Below are 27,331 nucleotides of genomic sequence, written 5' to 3'. Positions count from 1 at the left end.
TTGAAACTCACACTTTGTCGCAAGAATCACACAGTTCCCTGTTGGGGGAGTTTGAGAGGCATTACGGACTGAGTTGGCAGAGATACTGATGGGCCTACCAAGCATGCCTGTGGCTTTGGTCCTTTTGCATAATAGTACTATTGTTGCTTGGCAAAGTGAACATCACCACCAGAATTTCTACTACAGGGATTTTTACAGTTTAGAGTTTATCAAAATTACCTGGTGGATTAAAACACAGATTGTGGGAGGCCACTTCCCCCCACCACCACTTAGTGATTCAGGAGGTCAGGGGTAGGACACCCAAATTCCCATTCCTAACAAGCTGCTGGCTAAGGGACTACATTGGAGAATCACTGCTCCAATGAATGAATGAGTGAGTGAAAGAAAGAAAGAATGAATGAAGGAATTACTGGAGTCCTTTGAGTAAAGATCCTACCCATAAACCCATGGCATTATTTATAGTTTAGTGGGAACAGGTATACCCCATGCAGGATGTGTTTGTGCCCGATGTCTTAGGAGTAGGGGGATGCTGGGAAGGATATGCACATACTACCTCTTTCTCTAACCTACTCAGCAGGAATTTCAGTCTCTACTGGACTTATTATGACCCTAGCTTTTTCACAATCCTAAGTGATCTTGCTGCAGACAAGGAAAGAACGCAGGCCCCAAACCACATGGCACAGTTTTAATTAACTCCCTCCTGCGTCGGGACCCTTAGAAAAAGATAGTATGTGGCTATGGAGATCATACATCCCAGATCTCCTAGGACAGCTCTGATTTCACATTCTCTATCCTCTTGTCCCCATAAATATAATTGTCAGACCATGTCCTGCTTTTGGGTACAGAAAATATTGTTCCCATATGCATGGCTTAAGGGCCCTGGGAAGCCAAAAGCAATGCTTTGCTTTTTTTTTTTTTTCTTCAAATCGTGGGGGTCAGGCAAAATGTTGGCTCACAGAAAGAGCTAGAGAGCTGGGGTGAATCTTAAGATTTGAAATCAGCAATAAGAGGCTTGTTGCTTTTCACCCCCCTCCCCCAGCAACGTTCAGTGATCCCAGTTACAGATCCCTGAATGTGACAACTAAGAGACTTTGAGTGTAGAGAGGGACAGAATTGGACCTCTGGCTGCCTCCTCTCCCTCCTCCCCCTACTTTTTGGAAGGACCACACAGAAATAGCCCAGACAGAAGAGCCACTCCAAAGAAGAAAATTCCACAACCTCCATTGACCGAACACTCAGTCTAATATTTACCTACTTTCTCGGACAGGAAGTTCTTTCTTCTTGCTAACATTAGTCCCTCTCACTGCAATTTCAGTTTCTTTTCCTTCGCTCTGCTTTCAATCAAAATTGAGAACAGCTGGTCCTCACCCTCTTCGTTCTTTATGTGCTTAAAAGTCATATTAAACCATCCTTCCTGCGCCCAGGTTTAACCATCCTTAGAGCTCCTTTATCCTTCCTGCATGGATCCGACTTGCCAACCATTTAATCATCTTTGCCATAGGGAAGCGGCTTAGGCAGTTTGGGCCAGCAGTGCAGCAAAGCCTGAAGCTTTATGGCTTGTGCTAATGGGCGTGCTAAATGTTTAGTGGAGACTATTTTCGAGCACGCAATTGTGAACGATTTAAAGCGGACTGTACATGGAACCCATTTCCTCTTCCCCGCTGCCCCCAACAGGGCCTCCCATAGCAGCTGAAATGAGTTAGCGGCAATCAGCGCAGAGTAGGAATCCTGTGGTTTCTGCCCTTCCCTCCCGCTGGTTCTATGGAAGCTATTCTCTTCAAATGAGCTTTCTCCTTAGTATGGCCAGTGCATTTGATTTTGGAATCAGTTGGACAAGGGGTCTAGGAATCGCTTTCGCCAAAATGAGCAGGAGGTGCTACTGCCTGGAGATTAGACCTGGGATATTTACTGTCTGCAAGATGAGGGCACCTTGAAGTGGAATGTACCTTTTCTGTAAGTTTGCAGAGGACTTCTCTAGCCTATGTTCGTGCACTTGGCCTTCGTCCACTGTACCAACATTGTGAAAGTGATGCCAGTGATCTGTGGCAGAATCCCAGCCTCCCAGCTGGGTTCCCAGCTGGCGAACTTCTCAGGCCCTGAGATTATCTTTGTCAGGGGGGTAACCTGCTTTTTGTGGGGTGCATTCCTAAACTGTTTACGTGGTACAAAAGAACCGTTTCTTAGGTCCCATTGCAAGGGGAGTCCAGGACCTGTGAGGATCAGGGTGAAGTCAAGCTAGCCCATCGCACTGCAGAAGAAAGGGGTAGGGCTACGGATAACTGTTGTCTTCCCATCTCTGACTGTGGCTCCTCCTTTCCAATCTAACCTTACCAGTTTTTCTCTGAGTAAGTGTGAGCTAGGAAGCTTGTTTCAGCAAAGCCACAGGAGCAGTTAATGTACCTGGCCATAAAGAAAAAAGGAAGAGACAGCAATAGAGAAGGGGGAGAAAAATGATGTTGCTGTTTGTACGAGAGTGTCATTGAAGGCTTCATCACAGATAAACTAGAAACTAAGACAGGAACAGAAATTGTTGTGGGGGTGGGGAGAGCAGTTTGATTGAAGCATTAACTGCCTTGGCACTGAGCCAAGGCAAATTGCCAGAGAACCATTAAACTCTATGTAATTCCATATAATTCACAGCAGCCACAGGTAATCTGAATCAGACCTGACAAAACTTCCCTATCACTTATTGTCCATTAGTGCTGAATGCAGACTACAGATATTTAAACTGTTTTTAGTCATGTCATGGTGGCCATTTTTTTTTTTTTTTTTGCCCCAATCAGGCAAGCTGGCTTGACATGGGATTTTTTCTGACTTGTCAATTTGTTTATATGAAAAGCCTCACAAAGGTATAAATACTAAATTGCACTTAGTTAAACACTGAGTAAATGGCCTTGAAGGAAGGAACTGTAGTCACATGAAATGAGGACATGGGGACTGTGGCTCAGACACTGGTGAGGGTCCCTTCCACATCCACCTTTTTTAGGGGTCTGAGGGAATTGGTTAACTAAGCACTAAATCAAATTAGAATCTGGTTTATGCCCATCATCTGGATTTGCTCTTAAAATTTTCAAGGATGGTAGACTGAATGGGCCCGTTGTAATGTTTGTATCCAGGAAGGTGGAGTAGATGTTACTTTGAATTCCCAGATGCTGGGAGCAGTTAAACCTCCCAGTGTTCATGCTTTGTGAGGGCCTGTGTGTGTGTTTTAAATTAACTTCCTATGACTGGGAATGTTAAAAACTAAGGAGAATCATATCTGGATAGAAGGTATTGTTGCCGTGCACCTAAGTTTACATAAAAGCTTTATTCCTCTCACCAAATTAAGAGTCTGACATTCACCTCTGGGCACTCACCACAAACAGGAGACACTTAACTCAAAGGATAATTATTGTGGAATATTCCGAGCCAAAAATAATAATGCTTTTGAAAAGGCCTAGAGACTTAAATTTCCTCTTTAACCAGAACATTTTGCATTTCTATTTAAGGCTCATGAGTGACAATGTACTTCTGGCTAGCAAAAATGTTTTGTCACAACCTTGAAGAAGAAAATATCTTAAAGCTAACAGAGTTTGTCTTGGGCAAGTCACATATCACTGCTGAACCTCAGTTGTATGATTAGCAATGTGAAAGGTATTTGCCTTGTCCAGAATCAGGTACATGAGGAGTTGAGATACTGAACTTCCTTCAAAAGCTCAACAAATATTTATTAAGCAACTACTGTGTGCTCAATATAGACATCTGTTTTCCAGTAATAGAGATGTAAAAAGACACAGTCTCTCCTGTTTATTATTATTATTATTATTTTAAAACAGTTTATTTTTACATCATTTTGTACATTTTTTCCCATCTCAATTGTAATCCCCGTGGGTTTCCCATCACCAAGTCACCCGTGTGCCATCACCATAATCCCATGCACTTCCCTCCCCACCCCCACCCCGTTTTTTATCCCATTCCCCACTCCACCCCCACAAAATGTCTCTGGTATATGGTTGTTCATTATTTTTGTTATTTTCTCGCCTGGTCCATTATACTCCTTCTATGAGTGAAACCATCCGGTATTTTTCTTTCTCTTTCTGGCTTATCTCACTAAGCATGATCTTTTCCAGCTCCTTCCAAGTTGCTGCAAAAGCCATGTGTTTCTCTTTTTTGGTTGCTGAGTAATATTCCATTGTATATATGTACCACATCTTTTTTATCTTTTTTCCAGTCATCTACTTTTGGGCATTTGGGCTGCTTCCATGTTTTTCCAATGGTAAATAAAGCAGCAATAAACATGGGGATACAGGTATCTTTTTCAATCAGTGTTTTTGTGTCTTTTGGGTAGATACCTAGGAGTGGGATTGCTGGGTCGAAGGGAAGCTCCATGTTTAGCAGTTTGAGGAACCTCCAAACAGTTTTCCATAGTGGTTGTTCTAGTTTGCATTCCCACCTGCAGTGCAGGAGAGTACCTTTTTCTCCACATCCTCACCAACATTTGTTGTTGCTAGTTGTTTGAAGATGTGCCATTCTCACTGGGGTGAGGTGGTATCTCATTGTGGTTTTAATTTGCATCTCCCTTATTACGAGTGATGTTGAATATTTTTTCATATGCTTGTTGGCCATCTGCATTTCCTCTTTGGGGAAGTGTCTTTTTAGCTCTTCTGCCCATTTTTTGATGGGGTTGTTTACTTTATTTTTTGTTGAATTTCATCAGTTCTCCATATATTTTTGTGATCAGTCCTTTATCACTACTTTTGTGTGAGAAAATGTTTTCCCAATTAGTGGGTTGTCTGTTTTGTTGTTTTTTTTTTTAAATGTCTCTTTTGCTGTACAGAAGCTCTTTAACTTGATGTAGTCCCATCTATTTATCTTTGCCTTCACTATTGTGGCGTTGGGTGCTCTGTCTTTAAAGATGTCGCTGAAGTGTATGTCGTGTAGTGTTTGACCCATCTTTGCTTCTAGGTATTTTATGATTTCCGTTCTTATGTCTAGGTCTTTAATCCAAGTCTCTCCTGTTTTAATCTAAGTATCGTGAAGAAAGTAAACATTATAGAAATAAATGAAGTAATACAAAATTATAAATTCTATGAAGAAAGTAATATAAGTAATATGATGGAGAATTATGGGTATCAGGGCAGAAGAAAGAACCAATCAACTTTGTATTGGCGATTAGTAAAAGCTTCTCTAAGGAGGAACCACCAGGTTGGCACCTAAATGATGAAGGAAGCTACAGAAGAATCTAGAAAAAAAATGTTTTCAGAGAGAGAACAGCACATGCAAAGGGCCTGAGGTAGGGAGGGGGATTCTCTAAAGCACAAAAAGTTCAATGTGACTTCATTGTGTGTAGGAAACAATGCCAAAAAATGAGGCATGGCCAGATTGTGTAGGACTTTTAATCTGCTGCTATTTACACTGCAAGAATTATCCTTTGCTCTCTCTGTCTGATTTGCTTAGTGAACCAAAGTGCCAGACATTAATGATATGGATATGTGCTGTTTACCATATAAAACCCAGGAAGCAGCACTGGTGGAGGGCAGGGAGGGAAGTGAAAAAGAGAAAGCTCAAATTCCTGAGGGACTGAGGAGGAATGAAAGAGTGAATGGGTACACAGTAGAGGGGTCCGGGCTCTGGCAGTACTGGAGAGATTGGAGGGTGAAAGAAAGTCTCCAGAATGGCTATGAGGAACACTCTCAGAGCCAAAGTTAATGGCGTCAGCTGTCAGAAGGGCTCAGCCACTATAGACGAAGGGGCAGGACTCTACCCTTCTTCTGAGAGTAAGAGAAGTGGGAGTGAACAGGGACAGGAGTTAAAAATCTGCTTTCTCCCACCTTATCTGGCTTTAACCTGAGAAACAAGCCTGTTACCAGGAGAAAGACTTTCCCCCTTCTTGATTTTCCAGATCTTGAGGACAAATGCCCATCATTTCTTCCTCCATTGTCTCTTCAAATTCATCTTAGTGTTGCCAAGGGAAAGGCTCTCTGGTTTAAGAGTCCCTACCTAACTCTTAATACACAAACAAATGAGCATGTTTTTTTCCTCAGTTGTGGAAACTTTTGTTTTGTTATTTGACGCATCTTGCTGAGTGGGAGAGAGATGGTGTGTCATGTCTCAGTCACTGTGTGAACAGGACAGTAGCTTGGAACAGAACAGTGTAATGACTTGTTCCCAGATTTGCAGCACCGTGTGAAAACAGCAGCAAGTGTGACAATTTAAGTGAAAATCGCATGTAATCTACGTTCAATAGACAGCACTACTCTTACTGCCTTTGCAACATACATGTATACCTGGGTAGGTGATTTCTGTGCGAGTTGTTTGCTTTGGTAGCAGTTATTTAGTAAGATGGGGAAGGGGAATGAACTACTTCTTCCCCCCTCCTCATTGAGCACTATTCGGAGGGCTAACTGAAGAACAAAGATTAAAATCACTGCTGGGGAAAGGGGCCCTCGCAGAGGCAAGCAGTGTTCTGGGAGCGGAATGAAGGAACCCAGCTGTGCAAAATAGAACGCAACCCTTTCTCACTTCATCCACATCTGATAGAGGGCACATGGGTGCCTGGTAAGCTGGGCAAGTGGCTTCCAGATAGTAGTGGTTTCAGGGGCAGCTTTCGTCCCTCCCCTGAAGGGTGTAGTCCTTTGGTCTTTTTCCAGTCAGCAGAAATGACTAATGTTGAGTATGTGCACTCTTTAGAAACTGTCTTTGGTCTGTGTGTGTGTGTGTGTGTGTGTGTGTGTTTGCATAATGGGTTATAAATAAATGGCTTCAGGGAACCAGCAATGAGTTATTGAGTGAACCTGGCTTTAGGATGATTCAGATTCCGGATAGTTAATCACATCCTCTTGGGCTAGAAGGCTGTATCTAACTCATTCACATTGAGCTGGAAAGTTAAAAAAAAAAAAAGACATTTTTGATCAACTAGAAGAATGGTGTGGACATCAACAATGGGTTGACATTGGAGATACAAAGATTATATTAATCCAAACAGAATAATTTCCATACCACGCTAGTCAGCTAGTGGAATGTAACGCTCATTTTTATTTAAATTTGGGCATTTCTTACAAGCATTCATGCATAGTTCATAAATGCCAATGGGTTAATGGCGCCTGTTCCCAGTGCTTTTATATTCAGTGGTATAAAGAGTGTTGGTATTTATTTTTTTCAGTTGCCTCGGTTCAACCACTCCATGTACATAGTGTGCTCTTAATTTAAGGGCACCAGAGACTTTCTTGGTTGTCCTAGACTGTTGTAGCTCACAAATGGGCTTATTTCGTGATTATACATAGTGACTGTTTATAGCAACTGCTCTAGAACACAAGAGCAGCGTCTTCAGGATACTGCCATATCTTTACCTCCAATTTCTTCCACCCCGGCCTTCCCTGAACTCTCTCTACCACATCAACAGTGCAAGGATCCTTGTGCACTTGTAGCATTCAAATTTATAGCTTATTAGACAGCAGAGAAGCATAGGCCATCAAAAAGGAGAGCTACTTGCCAATGTGATGATGGTCTGACCTGAAGTTCTGCTTCTCTGAGTGGGTATCATGAGCCCTGGGCACCATGAGAAATAGACATTATTTGGGATAGATAGGAAGGCAGAAATAGGTGGCTCTAAGATTGGATGAAGAGTTGATTCCATCTTTATGACATGTCAAGATAGAAAATGATTGGTGATTAAAGAAAAAAATGTATATATTTACCAGTTGGCAGGTAAGGAAAATGAAGTGTTTGTTTTCATTTTCATTTCCTACTGCAATCACCTATATTATTGGTAGGGGAGTGACAAATGAATACCGTCCTAAAGCAGAAAAGAACAATGAATAAATTCATATAAATTACAGCCTGATTGTAAAGGACTACCCTTTATGTGAAATGTTCTGCCTTGCAATGAGAGCTATAACTATGTGAAAACAGGGCTTGGTCCTTGGTATCTGCTTTGAAAATATAACTATATAGCCTACAGCTATTTTTCTTTTTTCTTTTCTTAAATTAGGGAATAACCGATATATGTTAAAATGCACCAATCTCAGTGGATACCTGGTTACACATATTTCCATGTAACCAATGCCTAGATCAATACATAAAACATTTCCTGTATCCTTGAAAAATATAGCCATGTGCCTTCACAGTTGGTACACCCTTTCCACAGGTAACTACTATTCCGAACTTCATCACTGTAGATTCACTTCATCTGTGTTGACCTCATATGAAATGGAAACATACATGAAGTGTTGTAGTCTGTTCTTTCACTGAATACAATACTTGTGAGATTCTTGCTTTGTTGTATGTATCAATTCTTTTTCTTGCTATATTATATGCTATTTTGTGTATTTTTTTATTTCATTGAATTTATTTATTTTCGTACACTGTTGTTCAGTTTTGGACAGTATTTGATTTCTCCTCTCTGGTGTAGTCTCTGTAGTTATCCCACCACCACAGAACCTGTGATCTGTCATCAGAGTCCCTTGTGCCCTTTCTGTCCTCGGTTTGACCCCTCCCCTCCCCTGCTGGATGCCTCAGATCTATGATCAGCTTGAAATATTTGTCTTTTTTTCCTGACGCTTGTTCAGTTTCTCTACATTGCTGTATGTGTGTGTTTTGATGGACATTTGGTCTGTCCCTAGTTTTTATCTATTATAAATAAAATTTCTGTGAACAATCAAAACTTTTTATGGATACATACATTTCTTTGTCTTTAAGACTTGTGTACCTAAGTGTGAGGTTTCTGGGTGCAAACTAAGATGTACAGATTTATAAAACGATTGTATGCTCTCATTTTACAAATGTGAGTTTGTAAAACTCTCATCAGCAATGTAGACTTCAAAGTACTCTGTTTTGTTGCCAGTATTTGGTATTTTTGGTCTCCTTAATTATAGGCATTCCAGTGGATGTGTAGTGATATTTTATTGTGCTTTTAAATTGCATTTCCCTAATGAAATTTTTCCCTAATGAAAAATGATATTGAGCACCTTTTCATATGCTTATTGGGCATTTGGCTATCTCCTTTTGTGAAGTGCCTATTCAAGTCTTCTGCCAAGTATTAATTGGTTGCCTTCCTATTATTGATTTGTAGGAGTTCTCCTTCTATTCAGGATATAAGTCCTTTGTCATATATGTGTATTATGATTATGTTTCCCAGTCCATGTCTTGTCTTTTCACTTTTTAGTGACATTTTTGATGAAAATATGTTTTGAATTTGGTGAACTCCAATATGATACTTTCTTTTATTGATTATAGTTTTCTTGCTCCCTGCCCAAGAAATCTTTGTCCACCTCAAGGTCACAAAGATATTTTCCTATGTTCTCTAGTAAAAGTTTTATATATAGTTTTAGTTTTCTTATTTAAGTCTATGATCCAGCCAGTTTTTTTAAAAGTAAAAACTTGTCAATAAACATGTTTTGAGCATCTTCCCCCAACTTACATAATTTTATTTATGAATGATATTATTTACTTCTACCAATAGAAATATTAACAAGGCTTGCTTAAAAAATAGAAATAAAAATAAACAGATGGTCCAATATCTCCCCTTCCAAGAGATGATTTTGTGCCTAGCCTGGGATGTATTTAAGCCCCACTTTAGAAACTATTGTTCTAAGTCACCAAAGGCTAACATTTTTGACAAACATTGATAACATTAATGTTAGGAAAAGATTTTAGTCTTAACTAGTGTCAGGAACTGACGAAGTGTAAACAGGACCTCTGTGAGCATATCTGCTGATAACGTAAGAAACCTTGAATTTACTCTTGTCTGATGTTGGTTTCCCCTTTACCTGGCACATGGAGCTATCAAGACCTTGGAGCAAAGATATACTGTTTTGGTAACTGATGTGGGGTAGGGTGCTTTACACTTTACCCTTCTCTTCATCACCAGATTCCTAGAGCAGTGCTTGGCTTCAGAGTGACTGAATTTTTGGCAAAGATTGTTAGAATTTAACTTGGGTTAGTCCTTAGGGGAATTTAATGATTTGGAACTTTGAGTGCCTTTGTTGTGAAGATTAGTAAACTGAATGGTGATTAAGCAGCTGGGGAGGAAAGATATGACTTTGGGGATAAGTCATGCTGGGGGGGGGGTGGCGATGTGGCGGGCAACAGCATGATTTTGCTGGTCCAAGGTCAGAGGACCCTATGGGCCTGATCCACAGAGCTTTACACTTCCAGGCACCATATATCTACTTCTTTGCTGACCAAGGGAAGAAATATCACTCTCCATGGTGTCCATCTTCACAGTCTAGCTCCATAGAATGATTACTACTTAGAACCAGACCTGTTCATAACTTTTTAATTGGTTGTTGCTTTTGAATTCACATTTATTTAAGGCAGAAATTTTTGTTTTCTATTTTGGCTTTAGGGATGCTGGGTAAGATAAAGACGATAAAACTGGGAACAGCTAGTTTCTTGGTTTTCTAATCAAGACTACTTTGGAAATGTGAGAGGGATTTTGTAAGGAGCTGCTAAGAAAGACAAGTCATGGTAGCCAACATGTCTGCAACCTGGAGTGAGACGATTGAAAGCCATGGCAAAGAACTTGCAGAGTTTCAAAGTCTGAATCTCCCCATCCTGGACACTTGATTGCTCTCTCTTAATGCGATGATCAGATTCTACAGGATACCAGTAGGGGAGCAGAAACTGATAGTCCTCAAACTGTGATCTGTCCAAGATTTCAAATGAAGTTTTGGAATAAGCATAGATTTTATTTATTCCCTGTTGCTCCTACCCCCTGATAATTAAAGCTGTCAAATCAACCCTACCACCAACTTCATATTTTCTCTATTGATTTCCCCAAAAGAACTGAATTGCTAGATATTGCTGTCTGGGGTATTTACTAAAAGCTGGGCCTTCTTTCAAAGGGTGCTACAAAAGCGTTCATATAATATTTTATTTTTAAGAAAGGCAGTTGCTGTATTCTTGGTCTCCGTCCACTTGCAAAAATATACATCAAATTAAACAACTATGTTCTTCGCCTTCTTAGACTATAGACAAGCTGGTTAAAGTAGGAATATGGGCTGGTAATTTGGCCAGAAGCTCCTAAAATTGACCAGGAAAGTTTTATAAAATGCCTATTTTTTTCCATTAAATGTCTGTAGCAAGCAGAGACATTTACACTCATGTCACTGATTATCAATGCTGCTTGTGCAGTATTGTGGTGGCTGTTCAATACCTATTGGTTATCTTTTGCAGATGTTCTTTCTCCTGCTTTCAGCATTTTTCATGAAGATCAACCTGATTTAATATTTCTTCCCTTCACTTTATCCTACCTCCAAAATTTATTCAAAATACCCAAACCATGTCTGGTTGTATCTGATGAAATAAAAGCAACTAGAAAGTCAGTAAGTGCTGTTAAGTCCATTTTCCTTTGCTTTTTCTCTCAAGAGGTCAATTTGTCACTTTGTTGACAGCTATCAGAGCACTTTATGCTTCATTGAAGACCCATCAAAAATTTCTGAATCGCCAGCTCATTAACACAAAATGGGGCTTGTGGAATCTCTTTCTCTCAGTGTCCCAACTGTGCTTTTTAAAGTGTTCTACCCTTGGTGGGCCGCTCTGAGGCAATGGGTTAAAACTACAGTGAATTGAAAGATGGGTGTTAATTAGTTGCTTTTGAAGGAGTAAAACATGGGTGAAGACAAAGTATAATGGAGAAAACCTAGTATTATCTGTGTCAGAAGAAGATATGGGTGATTTTGCTCACTACTCACAGGTCACTGAATGTCAGAGATCATCTAGTCAGACTCCCACATTTTACCAGTAAGAGTAAAGGAGGGCCCCAAAGGGGGGAAATGACTTGTCCAAGGTCATTCAGAAATTACCAACTTTGCAGACACCAGCTGGCTTTTGATTCTATGACCTTTATGCAATCAGTTTTAAGTCCCTTGGTCCACTCATACTAGCCTGACAATCTCATGGATAATCCAAAATGACACATAAACTAACCATCACTTACAATGGACTTTGTGATTTGTGTTGATATTGACTTTCTAATGTGTCTGGGTCCAATTTGGGAATTCACAACACTTCAAATGAGACAAGAAAGCCACCCTGAAACTAATTCAGGAAAACTGATCAGCCTTACTGAATGGACAGCATCGAGTTAGGCTATTCAGACTCTCAAGCAGGACATGTTACTTTCAATGAGTTTGCCAATTCATACCTTTCCTTGTCTCTACCTTTCTTCTTCCTTCTTTCTTTTCCTTTTCATTCTTCCACTTGCTGGAAACATGAATGGCTGTTTTATCGTCTATAGTTTAAACTAATGTGTGGTTGAGCCATTGACCTGGAGAATTGGCTGTCAGGAGGTCAAACAATAAATGGAAGACATACGGGATTCCAGGAATCTAAAGATGGAGAGAGAAAGAGAAAGATTAGTGAGCAAAAAATTTTAACAGAATCTACAACTCAGCAGGAGTAAAAAGGTATCAGCTGTATAGCTCAGTAAATGCTCAGGGTCTGAGAAAGAGCTAGTTTGGAGTAATTGTCCAAAGAATCTTCAACCAAATCAAGTTTCATCTCCTCATCTGGACTCATCTAGACTCTGGGGTTTTGCAGAGAGTCCAGAATTTGCTGCTTTGTTGTTGTGAATCCACACTGTGCTGAAGTGGCCTTATTATACTCAACATATTTCTCCAGTGACTGCTGGTGACTGAGAAATAATGTGCAACAGAAAAAAGGACAGGAACAGTTTGCCTGATATGTAGTCCAAGAAAGAGTCCCTGCAAGCACTCACAGTGGCAGCAGGGAATGCAAAATGTCTGAGGTTTTGCTGCAGCTTTTAAGCATTTTATTTAAAAAGGTGTCCCCTTGCATTGTCTGGCCTAGAATAAACAGATACATGTTGACGAAACAAAGTGCTTGATTAAGCCAGGGTGGTACTTAATATCAATATATATTGAAGAGAAGCCTTACTGTGGGTCACACTAATGTGGATAATTGAATTGTATGAATAAAAAGGGGTTAGAATGAATTAAGACAAATGTACATCCACAGGAAAGAAAAATCTATCAGCATTCTTTTGTTGCATTCCTATTTGCGGCTCTTTGTTAGCCTAAGGAAGCCCTTTCAAATGGCTGATCCCTGTCTAAAGCCCTGCCTGAAGCTCAGGGCCTTTCATGGAAGCCAAAGGATTGAGTCATTCAAATAGGAACTTCTGAAACTCATGTACAGCACTTTACTTTTTTTTTTTTTGGCATCAAGCAGAGTGACTGTGAAGTAATAATGATAATGACAATGGAAATAAGAGTGTTATCCTAATTAATTTGCTGAAAGTTATTCCCCATTTGCCAATTTTGGCTTGCTTTGTCTTGATTAGTAGCCCAGGTGCTGAAACAAAGGTGTGTATATGTGTGTATACACACACAATGTCACTTGGATAACTTTTGATTTGTCAGAAGAGGTTAATTTTAAAAAAAAAAAAAAACACCTGTTGGGTTAGCAGCAATAAATGCAGTAACAGTGATTTAATCAGAATTTAAATTTATTTGGTGTGAGTTTTAGAATCTTGAATTAACATTTCTCTCTGAGGTCAGGAGGTTTCATCTGGCAAATTGCACATGAGTAGCCCAACCTAAAGCTTAGCAATAGCCTAACATCATGGTATGAGAATAGGTTGTCGGGAGGATGCTATAAAAATCTAAGGGAAGATTCAAATAAGATAGTGGTATATAAAGAGTTACCTGCAGCAGACACCAGCACTTAGTTGGCACATTTAGAATCTGCCTCTCTCTGAACATTGTGTGGGCTACTTGTCCTCACCCACCTTGCTCCAGGGAGAAAAAAAAATATATCTCTGATTCCATCCTTCCTCTGGCAACCTTTTGCTGACCCCAGCAGCTATTATTTCTGCCTTTGCTTCCAATGCCCTCCCCCTCTATGCCAGTTTTACTACCTTCCTACCTGACCATCTCCATTGACAGAAAACCCAGACTACTATTTCTGACTCTTCATTTGGTTTCTCTATTATCGTCCAGGAATTGAAATCATCAGATAATTTTCTTTCTCCTTCCGACTTAGTTCACTGAGCTTTATCTTTTCCAGCTCCAGCCATATCACTTTAAATGGCATGGATTTATTAATTTTTTTCATTGCTGATTGTGTATATGTACCACATCTTAATCCATTCATCTGTTTTTTGGAAATTTAGGTTGTTTCCATATCTTGGCTATTGCAAACAGTAAGAAAAAAAATTAAAGAAGTAATGATTAAAATAATGAACAAACAACTAAAAAAGAAAAATAGAAACTCAGATTATATCCCCACCCCTGAGGCTGGAAGCTATGTGTGTTTTGTTCCTTTCCATTTCTCCAGGACTCTGTGTTGCCCTGTGCATACTAGAAACTCACTAAGAACCTGAAGAATGAATTCATGGATGAATAGATGGGACTGATGTTACAATAGGTAGAACTCACCTTTGTGGTAGAAGGAATGTTACATATAATGGTAACCATAAGCAAAGACCACTGGAGACAATGGTTGGCTTTTTCTTTTTTTCTTCATTGAGGTGACATTTGTTTCCAACACTATACATGATTTAGGGGAATAGGTTCACACCTCCTTGGGTGTGTGTCGCTACACCAACCCAGCCATCAGAGCATCCATAATTCTTTAAACTAAGCCACTGGGCCCTTTGTTCCCACTTCACTCGCCCTCCTCATCTAGCAGTCTTTTGTCTTCACTGGTGGCTATTATTTCTGTCTTTGTTTTCAATGCCCTCCCTGCTACACCCCAGCCCTACTACCTTCTTTCCAGCATTTCCCTGATCAATGAAAGTTCTGTTGGCTGTGGTAGAACAGTGAGCACCCTTTTGGCCAACTTTTGGTATATATGCCTGCTATCTACCACTAGAAGCATGGTCCCCGGCACTTGTTGAAGAGACATAGATAAACAAGCATTTACTTTGTCTATACTTTGTATCCTTTGAATTTGCAATTCCACTCACATAATTTTGAGTGTAAAGTCATTTTAAAGGTCTTCATAGTCAGTCCCTTTGCTCTAACGATCAGAGTTCATATTTATGGACACCTTGCTGCTCCCAGACACTTATATACTGACGGCCCTGTGAGGTAGGTACTCTTGTTATCTATACTTCATGTACGAGGTGTTGGAACACTGAGATGTCAGGCAACTAGCTCCGGATCATTCAGCTAGGAAACAGAGCCAGGATTCAGATCCAAGTTTGCCAGACTTCTAAACTTGCCCAAAGATAGGAAAGGACTTGCCAAAGGTCACTTTGCTGGATCCTAGCACTTTTGGCTCTCATGTGTGTACACATGTTGCTCCACGCTGCTGCTACTTTAGCCCACAATGTAGGGTTTCTTCCAAGCATCATTTTCTTTTTTAGAAGTGCATGTCTTCCTGGATGATCTGCGGATTCCTCCAGGGCAGGGGTTACATTAGTTCTGTGTTTCCTCCTTCCTCAAGGGCTTGCCCAAGCTTTTCCTTCACCAAATAATGACTTGTAATCAGCTTCTTAACTGCTCCCTGGAGATTCCTGGCACAACACCCCAGTACAACTTGTGGCTTAGATGTGAAAAGAGTCAGGAAGTAGAATTTGAAGGAAGGAGATACCTCACCACCTGCTTTCTGTTTTGTTCTCTGCAACACAGATTGAAGATGGAGGCAAGGCAGCCTTGTCCCGGAAGATGAGGACTGGTGATGAGCTGGTGAATATCAATGGCACTCCATTGTATGGCTCCCGCCAAGAGGCCCTCATCCTCATCAAAGGCTCCTTCCGGATCCTGAAGCTGATTGTCAGGAGGTAAGGTACAGGGAAGCTCACTGTAAGAGGGCAGGGGACACTGAGACCACTGGCTCATAACCTCAGTAGACTCATCTCTAGCAACATCAAGAGAAGTGGTGTATCTTGTAAGAAGAGTTTTGCATAAGCTGAAGCAGATGGCATTAGAGAAAGGGCCTTTGTTCAAATCTTGACATTACCACGTACTACCCATGCCATCCCTTGGATAAATTTATTCTCCCTCTGAAATTCTCAGTCTCCTTATTTGTTACTAGAGGACAAAAGTACACACCAAATGCCTACCTACTCCTAGCATTTTTCTCTCTCCTCCTTCATAAGATGCCAGTGCTCAACCTCAGAGACTTAATGACACCCTATAGCCAGTCACTGTAGGCACTCTGGTGGTTGTGGAAAACACCAAGAAAGAAACCCTGTCCTTGAAGAGTATACAGTCTAAGAGGGGAGAAAAGACACATCTATGACAAATGAATTAGCTGGCAATGTGTTCTTTTAGAAATGTCAAATGAATTGCTCAGATCGAAATTTCTGTTAGAATTCAATAAAGAACTCTTCAGAAGAGATTGATGGGGTAAAACTTCACAGGGAATTTAAAACTCGAGCTAATCGGGGGTAAAACTTGACAAATAAACCCCCCAGAAGGGGAAGGGCATTCCAGGTAAGTGGTGTAGCCTATACAGAAAGATAATAAGGACATAGCTGGGCACAGTCTTTCTGCCACCAAAGCATCTACCTACTGGTGAACTGTCCTTAGGGCCTCATCTTCATGCTGCTGCACTTTTGCTCAGTACTCTGGAGCCATTTCTAACAGTATGTTTCCTTTATTCTATATGCATGTCTACATTTCTCCATTTTATTCTTGTTAGAATGTAAGTTGCAGATTGTCTTCCCACAATCACACTTCTCCCTCTGGCTACTGTGCCTCTTCTTCTTTTGTTCATACTCAGTTCTTAAAAGTAAAGTCTGCACTCATTGCCTCCAATTTGTCTCCTACCATTTAACTTTCCACAAACTGTAGTTGAAATTTGACCCTGCAAATACCACTGAAACTATTCTGTTCAAGGCGACACATGACTGCTAATTGTCAAGACCTGTGGATTCTTTTCAGTCTTCATTATCTATGGCTCTACAGAGCATTTAACATGGTTACTCTGGATCACTTCTTTGTGAATAACTCCCCTCTCTTGCTCTGAATTCCCCGTTTCCTTGCTCTTTTCCTATTGCTCTGTTCATTTTTTAAAGCAAGGTTCCTTTAATACCTGCTATCTCTTTGAGCATCCCTCAAATGTTGGTCTTTCCTCTAGTTCTACTCTTTCTAACTTCATTCATATACCATGAAAAATCTTACCCAGTCCCAGAGCTTCAATTATCATTTACATATGACACACACACACACACATATACACACACACACTATATATATATATATATATATATATATATATATATATATATATATATCCCATATATGGGATATGTGTGTGTGTGTGTATATAGATAGATAGAGATAGAGATATGGTATATAGATATGTGGTGTATGTATGATATGTATATATGGTATATATGTGACATATATGTGATGTGTGTGATGTATGTATATACATATATACATGTATACGTGCATACATATATATTACACACGTATATAAATAAATAAGTAAACACTTCTTTGTGTGTGTATATATTCTCTCTCTCTATATATATATATTTATTTTATACACACACACACACACACACACACACAAGTCCACTTCCTGTTGGAATATTTAGATGTCTCGAAAGTTTTCAAGCATACAGTGCTCAAAATCAGGCATGTCATTTTCTCCTCCTAAATTCCTTATCTTAATGACTAGAACCGACATGTCGATCAAGTCAGAAACACAGAAGCCATCTTTAGTTCTTCCATCATTCTCATGTTCTACATCCATATGATGTATCCTAAGAAGAAAATACTTAGTGGGAAAGAATTTTGAGTTAGTGAGGGTGAGGTTATAAATAAATCACACTGATTTATTATATTACCTGCTGGCACCTAAATTCAAGCCATGCTTAGGCATGTACTCAGATAGGAGGTAACATGTTAAATAATTCCTTATATAACAGACATTTTGTCATTGACTCAAGATTGATCAGTCATGATTTAGGTTTTAAATAACTTTCTTGGAGGGGTAGCTTGGTGGATTTGGAAAAGTTACTTCTTTGTGTGTGTATATATTCTCTCTCTATATATATGTATATATATTCTCTCTCTCTATATGTATATATATAGTCTCATTCATATATATATATATATATAGTCTCATATATATATATTTTTATATATATATATGGTCTCCTAGATAGATAGATAGATAGTCTCCTTATTTAACTTCCTGGTTACTCCAATTATGCTTCTTGCATACCCTAGAGAAAGGAATGGGATTGAAGTCCATTGAGAGCCCATTATGTGAAAGGCATTTTACGGAAATTGCCTCATTTAATCGTCACTACAACTCCATTATATAGCAACTATCATTTCCCATGTGACTGAACTAGAAAGATACATAGATCGAATATATATATATATATATATATATACATACATATATATATACACACATACACACATACATATATATATCAATATAGATTTGGAAAAGTTACTACTTTGCATATATATTTGTGTGTATACATATACATATATGTAAAGTTACTACTTTACACACACACACACACACATATATATATATACTCAATCTATGTATCTTTCTAGTTCAGTCACATGGGAAATGATAGTTGCTATATAATGGAGTTGTAGTGACGATTAAATGAGGCAATTTCCGTAAAATGCCTTTCACATAATGGGCTCTCAATGGACTTCAACCCCATTCCTTTCCCTAGGGTATGCAAGAAGCATAACTGGAGTAACCCGGAAGTTAAATAAGGAGACCATCAGAACGGTAGTGTGCCTGGAAACATGACCTTCAGAGGGTATGATTCACTGGGGAACCCTTTTAGTAGTGACAAAGATCTAAAGAGGGAATACAATTCTCTGTCTCCAGATACTGGCACGGAGAGACAGTGTGGACACCATCCAGGGGGACTTCTGAGCCAGTCATAAGAATGAGAGTGTTTGGGTGTGTTACCGACTCACCTTCCGTTGGTGAACTCTGGGTCCTCTTGCTCCCTACTGTTGCAAAATCTGCCACTATCAGTGCCTCAAGAGCAACTATAAATATGGCTTGAGATAGAGCCGATTTTCATGGTGTGGTAGGTGCTATGGCTCCCTGAACCTACACTGCCTACCCTATCAGCCTCCCTCTCAGCCCCTATTGGAGGAGGCGGTCAGTGACACAATTTATTAGGTGATACTGCCCTCTTGTGGAAACCTTAACCTTCATGCGAGGATTACCCTAGGGGTAGGAGAGAACATAGAGCCCTTCTGTCTTTTTTCCCAAGTGGTTCCACAAATTTATGAAATAGATCTTAGCGCATAAAAGAAATGTGATCCTGAAATCTAACATTTACCCTGATGCTTTATGCTAAAATAGGACTTTTTTTGAGTAAGCAATCAACCTACAAAGATTCAACAACTTCATTTTGTGTTCTCAGAAAGTATCTGAGAAGGAACTTTAGAAAACAGGTATTCTGAAAAGTCATCCCAGTTATTCTTCTTATACTATCTTTTAGGTGATGGTCAACAAAGTCAGAAATCTAGATGTTACCCTCCACTCCTCTCTTGCCACACCCCCTCCAGTTTAAGCATTTCTAAGTCTTCATGAGTCTTTTAAACAGCGGTCTGTATCCTTTGTCTTAGTCCAGTCACTCATGATTTCTACACGAACTATTGTAAAAGCCTTCTTAATGACTTTTCATCTGTCAGTCTCACCTCTATCCTACCAATCCCTTATCCAAATAGGCATCTGATCATATCACTTATCTATTTGAAAAAGCAAAGAAACAATTGCCATACAATCATGTTGGTACCAAGACAGTCATTTAATATTGATAGAAGTTACAAGCTATATTGAAGGTGTTGTATTTTTCCTGCAAAGAAAGGTATTGTGTTTGCATTACAAGAAGAAAAGTAGTTAGAAAATCAGAAAAAAAACATAATTCATCAGATCTGTTAGTAAATATCAAAAATATATTTCATAGACAGTGATTACATCCCCTTTTCAAATGTTCAGAGAATGTTTGGCATGCCACAAAGAACACCATTGGAGACACATACAAGTAGAAATCACATTTGCCCTGTTCTCTGATGATAATATAAGCCTTTTACAAATTAAAGCAAAAACTAGGCAGAATGTTCAACGTCTTGAATATTTAAGAGCAGATTTATATGCAAGTATTAGCCTAAAGAAAGAGTAGCAGATTAATAAAAATGAACAAAAATGAGAGAAACTTATCAAAACTTTGAGAGAAGTATTCAGAAGTAATAAAGATGAAGAATTAAATTTCATGACTAAGAATCCAATATAATATAAAGCCAAGGGGTAGGTTTTATATGGGGGATGAATTAAGTAGATAAACCTCTCCAAATTTAATTAAGAAAACAAAGGTAAATTATAAATAAAATTTGAATGATGAATGGAGTATCACAACAAATACAAAGAAGATTTCTTAAATTTTAGAATACTATTAAAATTATATGTTAATAAACTAGAAAATCTCAGGATAATTTACAGTCTCTAATAAAATATTACATTTTAAACATTTAGATCTGTAACTACAGATACAATAAACATAGTTATCAAAGAAAAACTTCCAAATACACTTTAGAGTCAGATGTTTTTATCAGTGAGTTGCTTCAAACTTTTTAAGAATAACAAAGTTAAATTCTTTAGCACTATTATACTTCAATCCTATGGTACTTGTTATATATAGTTCAATTCTATGTAGCTATTAAAAATTGAAAATCTTGCAGTTATTCACAATGTTTTAGAAACTAGCAACACTCTGAACCCAATATCTGACAAACTGCTCCAAAAAAAGAATATTCTACCCAGTGTACTAGATGAAAATATATAAGTGAAATTCTATTAAATATACTTCAGTAATACTGAACTGCAATGATCCATTGCAAATGTTAAAAATAATTTAAAAAGATAAATCAATAACTCATAATCATATAACATTAGCATATAACTCATAATCATATAACTATTTTATTTAATTAATAAGGAAATTATAAGGTGTTACTACTAGTTCAAAGGATAAGTCAATGAAACACAAATTTATCTTTAAACTAACAGCAAACCACAACTCTAAAGAGAAATATACCCCATTCACAATAGTACTCAAACACATAAAATTCTTAGAAATGCATGGAAGAAAGTAAATGTATATGGTGGAAGCGACAGACCTGTACCTAAAAAGAAAATGGATACAAACAATTTTGATGGTGTGGGTAAAGTTTCAGGGCATTGTATTAAATGATAAAGTGAAAAAGTAAGACTGTATATTCATATGCCTTGGTTTAGGCATATACGTCACAAAAAGTTTCCAAATAATTTCTATGTCAGCAACGCACTCCCCTGTCTGTACCATGGACTTTGACAACCTTTCAGACAACAAGTGTTTATTAAATATCTGTCCTATGCTGTGCTAGAGTCTGGTGATTCAGTCACGAGCAACAAAAGTATGATCCCTGTCCCAAACAACCCTGACACCTTCTAGTTTTCCTCCATCAGGGCTTCTTATGTGAATCACAGAATAAAGAAAATAAGTTGAGTGACTATTATCTCAATTTTCCCAAAGATGGAACATAATTAGGAACATGCTAGATGCCTTAAGGAATAAGTTATTTTGATAGGTACAGTGGATACTTTGGACCTGTAGCTGTCATCAGACAGCATCACTGAAAATGTTATTACAAATGCAAATTATTGGATACCACCATAAAACACCTGAATTAAAACCCTGGGGTTGGTGCCCAGCAATGTGTTTTAAAAAGCTTTCCAGATGAAAAGCTAATAGTTTGAAAACAACTGTCTTGCAGCATTAGAACTTAATTCTCAGGAATTGGTTAAGAAAGAATGAATCCTCAGGTGGCCTAGGGGTTAAAGTCTCAGCGCTATCAAACTATCACCAGCCAGGGACCTAACCCACATGGTACAACAGACCTTTCCTCTCTAGCCTGCTGCTCCCCTCAGCAGTGTATCTCAGTAGATCTGCCTGCTCTGCTCTCCAGCCTGTCTCTGGTGAATCCTTTTACGCCCTCTCCCACCTCTGGCCTACACCCGAGTTCTTATATGCATGCATGCATGCATGCATAAATAAATAAATAAATAAATAAATACCTTAACAAAGGAACCAGTGAACAAATCCTCAATAAAAAAACTATAGAACATTGCTAAAATAAAAGAAGACGTAAAGAAATAGAACGATATTTCATGTTTATGTATTAGAATAATTAGTATAGCTAAAATGCCCAGCCCACCCAAAGCAATATATACATTCACTGCAATCCTCTCAAAATTTAAATGGAAATCTTCAAGTAAAATACACTAATCATTACTGAAAGACGTGAAGTAAACAACACAGTCTTGACAAAAAAAAAAAAAAAAAAAAAAAGAAAAAAAAAAAAACAGTATCCATGTAAATCCCCTGACAGAAAGGACCTGTCTCAACACAAAAAAAAAAAAAAAAAAAAAAAAGGATATATCATGCTCCCAGTCTTCAAAATATACTCCAAGGCTATAGGAATCAAAACAACAGTCATGCATACCAGAGAAATATAATTGAGAGTCCAGAAATAAACCAATAAACCCAGGCTGATATAGATAGTTAAGCCAAAAGCATACACTGGAGAAAGGAAAGTCTCTTCAATAAATGGTGCTGGGACAATTGGACAACCACAGTAGGAAAAAAAAAAAAAACTGAACCACTATCTCACACCATAAACAAAAATTACTCAAAATGGATCAAAGGCTTAGACGTAAGACAGAAAGCATATAAAAACATAGAAGAAAACACAGGCACTCCACAACATTGGTTTCATGCTTATCTTTTGAGACTCAATTCTAATGGCAAGAAAAAATAAAAGCAAAAATAGACATATGGGACAACATACAAATGAGAAACATCTTTACAGTGAAAGAAGCTATCAGAAAAATGAAAAGACATCCCACTGCATTGGGAGAAAATATTTGTAAATCATATATACCAGAAGTGGTTGATATCTAAAAAGCATAAAGAACTATAAAACTCAACAAGAAAAATCAAGCAGTCCAAAAAAATGGAGAGAAAATCTAAATAGACACTTTGCCAAAGAAGACATATAAATAAGCACCAGAAAACATATTCAATATCACTTATTGAGGACATACAAATCAAAACCACAATGAGATACTAAATCATTATCATGAGACTGACCCAAAAAAAACCCCAAAACAAAAAAAAAAAACAATGTTGGTGAGGTTGTGGAGAAAAAGGACCCCTTAAAACCTTTTTGTGATTTATAAAGACACCTGCATCCCCATGTTTATTGCTGCTATATTTATAATAGAAAGACATGGAAACAATCCAAATGCCCAAAAGTAGATGACTGGATTAAAAAGATGTGGCACATAAAAACAATGGAATACTACTCAGCAATCAAAAAATACAAACTCCTGCCTTTTGCAGCAACATGGATGTGGCTGGAAGGGATCATATTTAATGAAATAAGCCAGAAAGTAAAGGAAAAAAACCAGATGGTTTCACTCATAGCAGGCGCATAAAGGACCAAGGGAGAAAATAATAATAATGAACAACTATATACCAGAGACATTTTATGGGGAATGAGATAAAAAAATGGTGTGGGGGGAATTGCACTGGACTATGGTGATGGCACATGGGTGATTTGGTGATGGGAAGTCCACAGGGATTACAACTGAGATGGGAAAAGGCACAAAATGATGTAAAAACAAACTATTAAATTATTTAAAAAAAAAACAAAACTTTTTTATAGGAATGTAGACTGGTCCAACCCCTATGGAAAACAATATTATACCTCTTAAATAAATCTAACATATGAGCCAGCAATTGCACTTCTTGGTATTTACTCAAAGAATGCAAAAACACTAGCTTGAAGGGATATACTCTGAGTAACTAAGTCAGAAGGAGGAAGACAAATATTGGATGATTTCACTCATTTTGTTATATAGAGAAACAAAAAGAAGGAGAAAGTCTAAACCAAAATGAGCCCTGCAGAATTAAGGCCACTAGAGAGGGAAGGAATATGGGGGTGGGAAAAAAGTGGGAGACAGGGCCCAAGACCTATTGTGCTGGTGGCTGTGATGACTGCATCCAAGGAGGTGTGAACCTGTTTCCCTGAACCATATACACTGCAGTGAGTCAATATCACATCTTTAAAAGTGATAATAAACATTTTAAATATTTATGCATTAACATTTAATACTAAACAAGGGGGGAGTAAACATTGTTTTAAATGAATAACAGTGTAAATAGATATGTAAATTAATAAATTTTTTTAAAAAAAGACTAAATCCAACCCTCTGGCAACCTTTTCTAGCTTTCCCATGTCTCATTATCTCTACATCTGCTCTTCAATTTCATCAACACCTCAAATATCATTTTCTTGTATTCTGTCAGTCTCCTGCTGCTCATCATGGCTCATGCCGCTCCTTTCTCAATTTATTTAGTCTGAGTAACTGCATTCATTCATGGTTTTAACTACCACCTCTGTGCTCTTGACTGTATCACTAGCTCTAATCTTTCTCCCAAATTCATATACACAGCAATCTGGTAAAAAAAAAAAATCTCTACAGGAAACTCCAACACAAACATTGAAATGCAATGTGTGTAAATCTGGATGTTCAATTACAGAGCCTATCAAACCCTCTACACTCCCAGTAGTGGTCGGTGTAACGGACACCCATCTCGCCACCCAAAGCAGAAAAGCAGACCTTCTGACTCCTTGCTCTCCCTCACTAACCTGGGTTGATTTGACCTTTTAGACATTTCAAAAATGTATACTCTTTTCTCCATTTGCACTGCCACTGCCCTAGTTGAGACCCTCATCTTCTTTCCCCTGGACCTTTTCAGTAGCCAATCAGTTGTCTCAGATCTCTCCTCCAATGTGTTGCCACAGAAATAGAGAAAATACAGATCACTTTATATGAGTCCCCAGCTGAAAACTTGTCAGTAGCAGACATGGTTTGTAAGACATTTTATATCTTTATCATCACCCATATCTGCAACCTCATCCATCAGTAGTATTCTTTACCTTCTCCTTTATGTTGGAGCAATACCATCTGCCCATATTTATGTGACATTTTTCAGTGCTGTGCTGCTTTTTATTCTATGCATTCTGGAGCTTACTTTGCCTACTTAATGCTTTCACATTAACATTCTTTAAGACTCAGCTCTGGAATTGTTGTATCTAAGATACTGATGCTGAGTTGAATTAGGTGGTTTTTCTCTGGCTCCCACAGAACTATAACCTTTATCACATTGTATTGAAATAATCTGCATTTATTTTTCCCATTAGACTAGACCAGGGGTTGGAAAGCTACAGCCTACCACCTGTTTTTGTGTGGCCTGCTAGCTGAGAGGTTTTTTAAAATATACTTTTAAATGGCTGGGGACAAAATCATAAGAATTGTATTTCATGATATGTGAAAATTATGTTGAAAATCAAATTTGAGTGTCCATAAATAACATTTTATTGGATCAGAACCATACCTATTCAATTAGGTATTGTTTATGGCTGCTTTTGTACTACAACAGCAAAATTTAGCAGTTGTGGCAGAAACTGTAGGACAGAAAAACCTAAAAGTAGTTATGATTTAACCCTTTTACAGCAAAAAAAAAAAAATTGCCAATCCCTGAATGAGAAGAACCACAAGGAAATGGGCTGCTCTGTACTTTGCTGTGTCAGCAGCACTTGGTACACAGGGAAGACGTCGGCTTTAACATATACTTCCTGATGTCCGCATAAGAGAATACAAGTATCTGGTCTAGTCTACTTGATAGTTACATATTTTATGATCACTTAAATTGGCATATGAAATTACATCCAGTCTTTTAAGACTATGAATATTTGCAAGCCTGTTTTATTTTAAAGGGTTATTTATTTATGCAAACAAGAGCTGGGACACAGGCCAGAGGTGCAGGGGGTAAGAGGATTCACCAGAGACAGAGCAGGGAACAGAACCGGCAGATTGACTGAAATACACTGCTGAGGGGAGCAGAAGGCGGGTACAAAGAGATCTGCAGCACCATGTACGTAGCCTTCCTGGCTGGGGATCAAACTCACACTGAAGTGGCTGTGGCAAGCTTCACAATTCAACCTGTTTTACCATCATGTAGGGCCCTGAAAGCCTGTTTTCTAAGTAGACGATCAGCTCTAAGTACATTTATCAAAAAAAATCTAATTTTTGTCTTACAAACCTGATGGCCAGATCTTGGATCAACACTATTATGAAAGGAACTGCTGTGTCTTAGGACTTTGTCCAGGCTACCTGCCAACCTCCCTAGCTGGATTTTCTCAGTTGCTGTTATTATACCCCTACCATCTACAATTATATGGAAGGAGAAAACATTGTTACAACTGTAGTTGTCTTAGCATATATTCGTGTATTAGGGAAAGAAGGAATTTCACTGTTGACATAGTGTTAGAGAAGTCCTGGAAAGGTTAAAAGAATGGAAAATAAAAGTAATATTATAACCCCGATGTAGGTAAACTATGATCCAGTGATCACACCTGGCCTCCCACCTGCTTTTAATTTTATTAGAACACAGCCATGCTCATCCACCTACATGTTGTCTATAGGTATTTTTATACCACAATGGCAGAATTGAGTAGCTGCAACAGAGAACTGTTACCCTCAATACCTAAAATATTTACTGCCTGGCCCTTAACAGAAAAAGTTTGCTGAATCCTTGTTTAAAGTAACCTCCAAAGAAAAAAAAAAAGTATCCTCCAAAGCAGAAGACCTTGAGACTCTATCTATAGGTTTAAAGGACTGAAAGAGAGCCTTTCGTACTCTACAAATGAGAATGAATCAAAAATCACAGAATGTTTAAACCAACAAACACATAAATCAGATTGATGCATTCTTGAGATTCAACTTTAATTTTGGACTTTGGTGTGTTGGTATAGAGGAATATGAGGAGAGTTTGTGCTCACACACATCCGTACTCCCATCCTCCTATTCAGAAGATACTAATTATGCCTGCCAAATGATATTGAGCAATAGATACTGAGTTTGTTTCTGCCGAGTACATGGAGAATAAAACAGACACATATCCAGTCCACATGTAGCATTAGTCTGTGTGCTTGACCCTGCCACTATACTACCCCTCTCGCTGACGCTTGGAGCAAACTTCTGGAGCCTCTTTTGACCATCCTTTTCCCACCTGCATAATGCAAAGCTACTGTCTTTTACAAGTTTGTTGTAAGGATTAAATGACATTTTGTATAATGACTTTTCTAAGTCATTCAAAAAAAATATTTATCAGGTGTCCACTATGTCTAGGCACTGTTTTAGGTATTGGTGGTAATGCAGTGAATCAACAGATCTAAAAGGAAAATCCTGCCCTAGGGAAACTGCATTTTAGTCAATTACATGGAAGTATCTGAAACAAAGAAAGGATTTGGTAACTGTTCTTTTCCCTCCC

At 38.5% G+C, this 27,331-nt stretch overlaps 1 protein-coding gene across 1 annotated transcript in view; it reads left to right on the top strand.

Moving 5' to 3' along the window:
• Positions 1 to 27,331, top strand: part of SHROOM4 (shroom family member 4) — a 208,961-nt gene that overhangs the window by 73,993 nt on the left and 107,637 nt on the right. Inside the window, exon 2 of the mRNA XM_004690046.2 lies at positions 15,573 to 15,724. Within this exon, the coding sequence (XP_004690103.1) occupies positions 15,573 to 15,724 (152 nt within the window). The remainder of the gene's footprint in view (positions 1 to 15,572; positions 15,725 to 27,331) is intronic.

This window comes from Condylura cristata, unplaced genomic scaffold, assembly GCF_000260355.1.
Source record: "Condylura cristata isolate star-nosed mole 26May11 unplaced genomic scaffold, ConCri1.0 scaffold00027, whole genome shotgun sequence".
Taxonomy (NCBI): domain Eukaryota; kingdom Metazoa; phylum Chordata; class Mammalia; order Eulipotyphla; family Talpidae; genus Condylura; species Condylura cristata.
The sequence above is the reverse complement of the archived record's forward strand: the minus strand, read 5'-3'. Positions and strand labels throughout refer to the sequence as shown.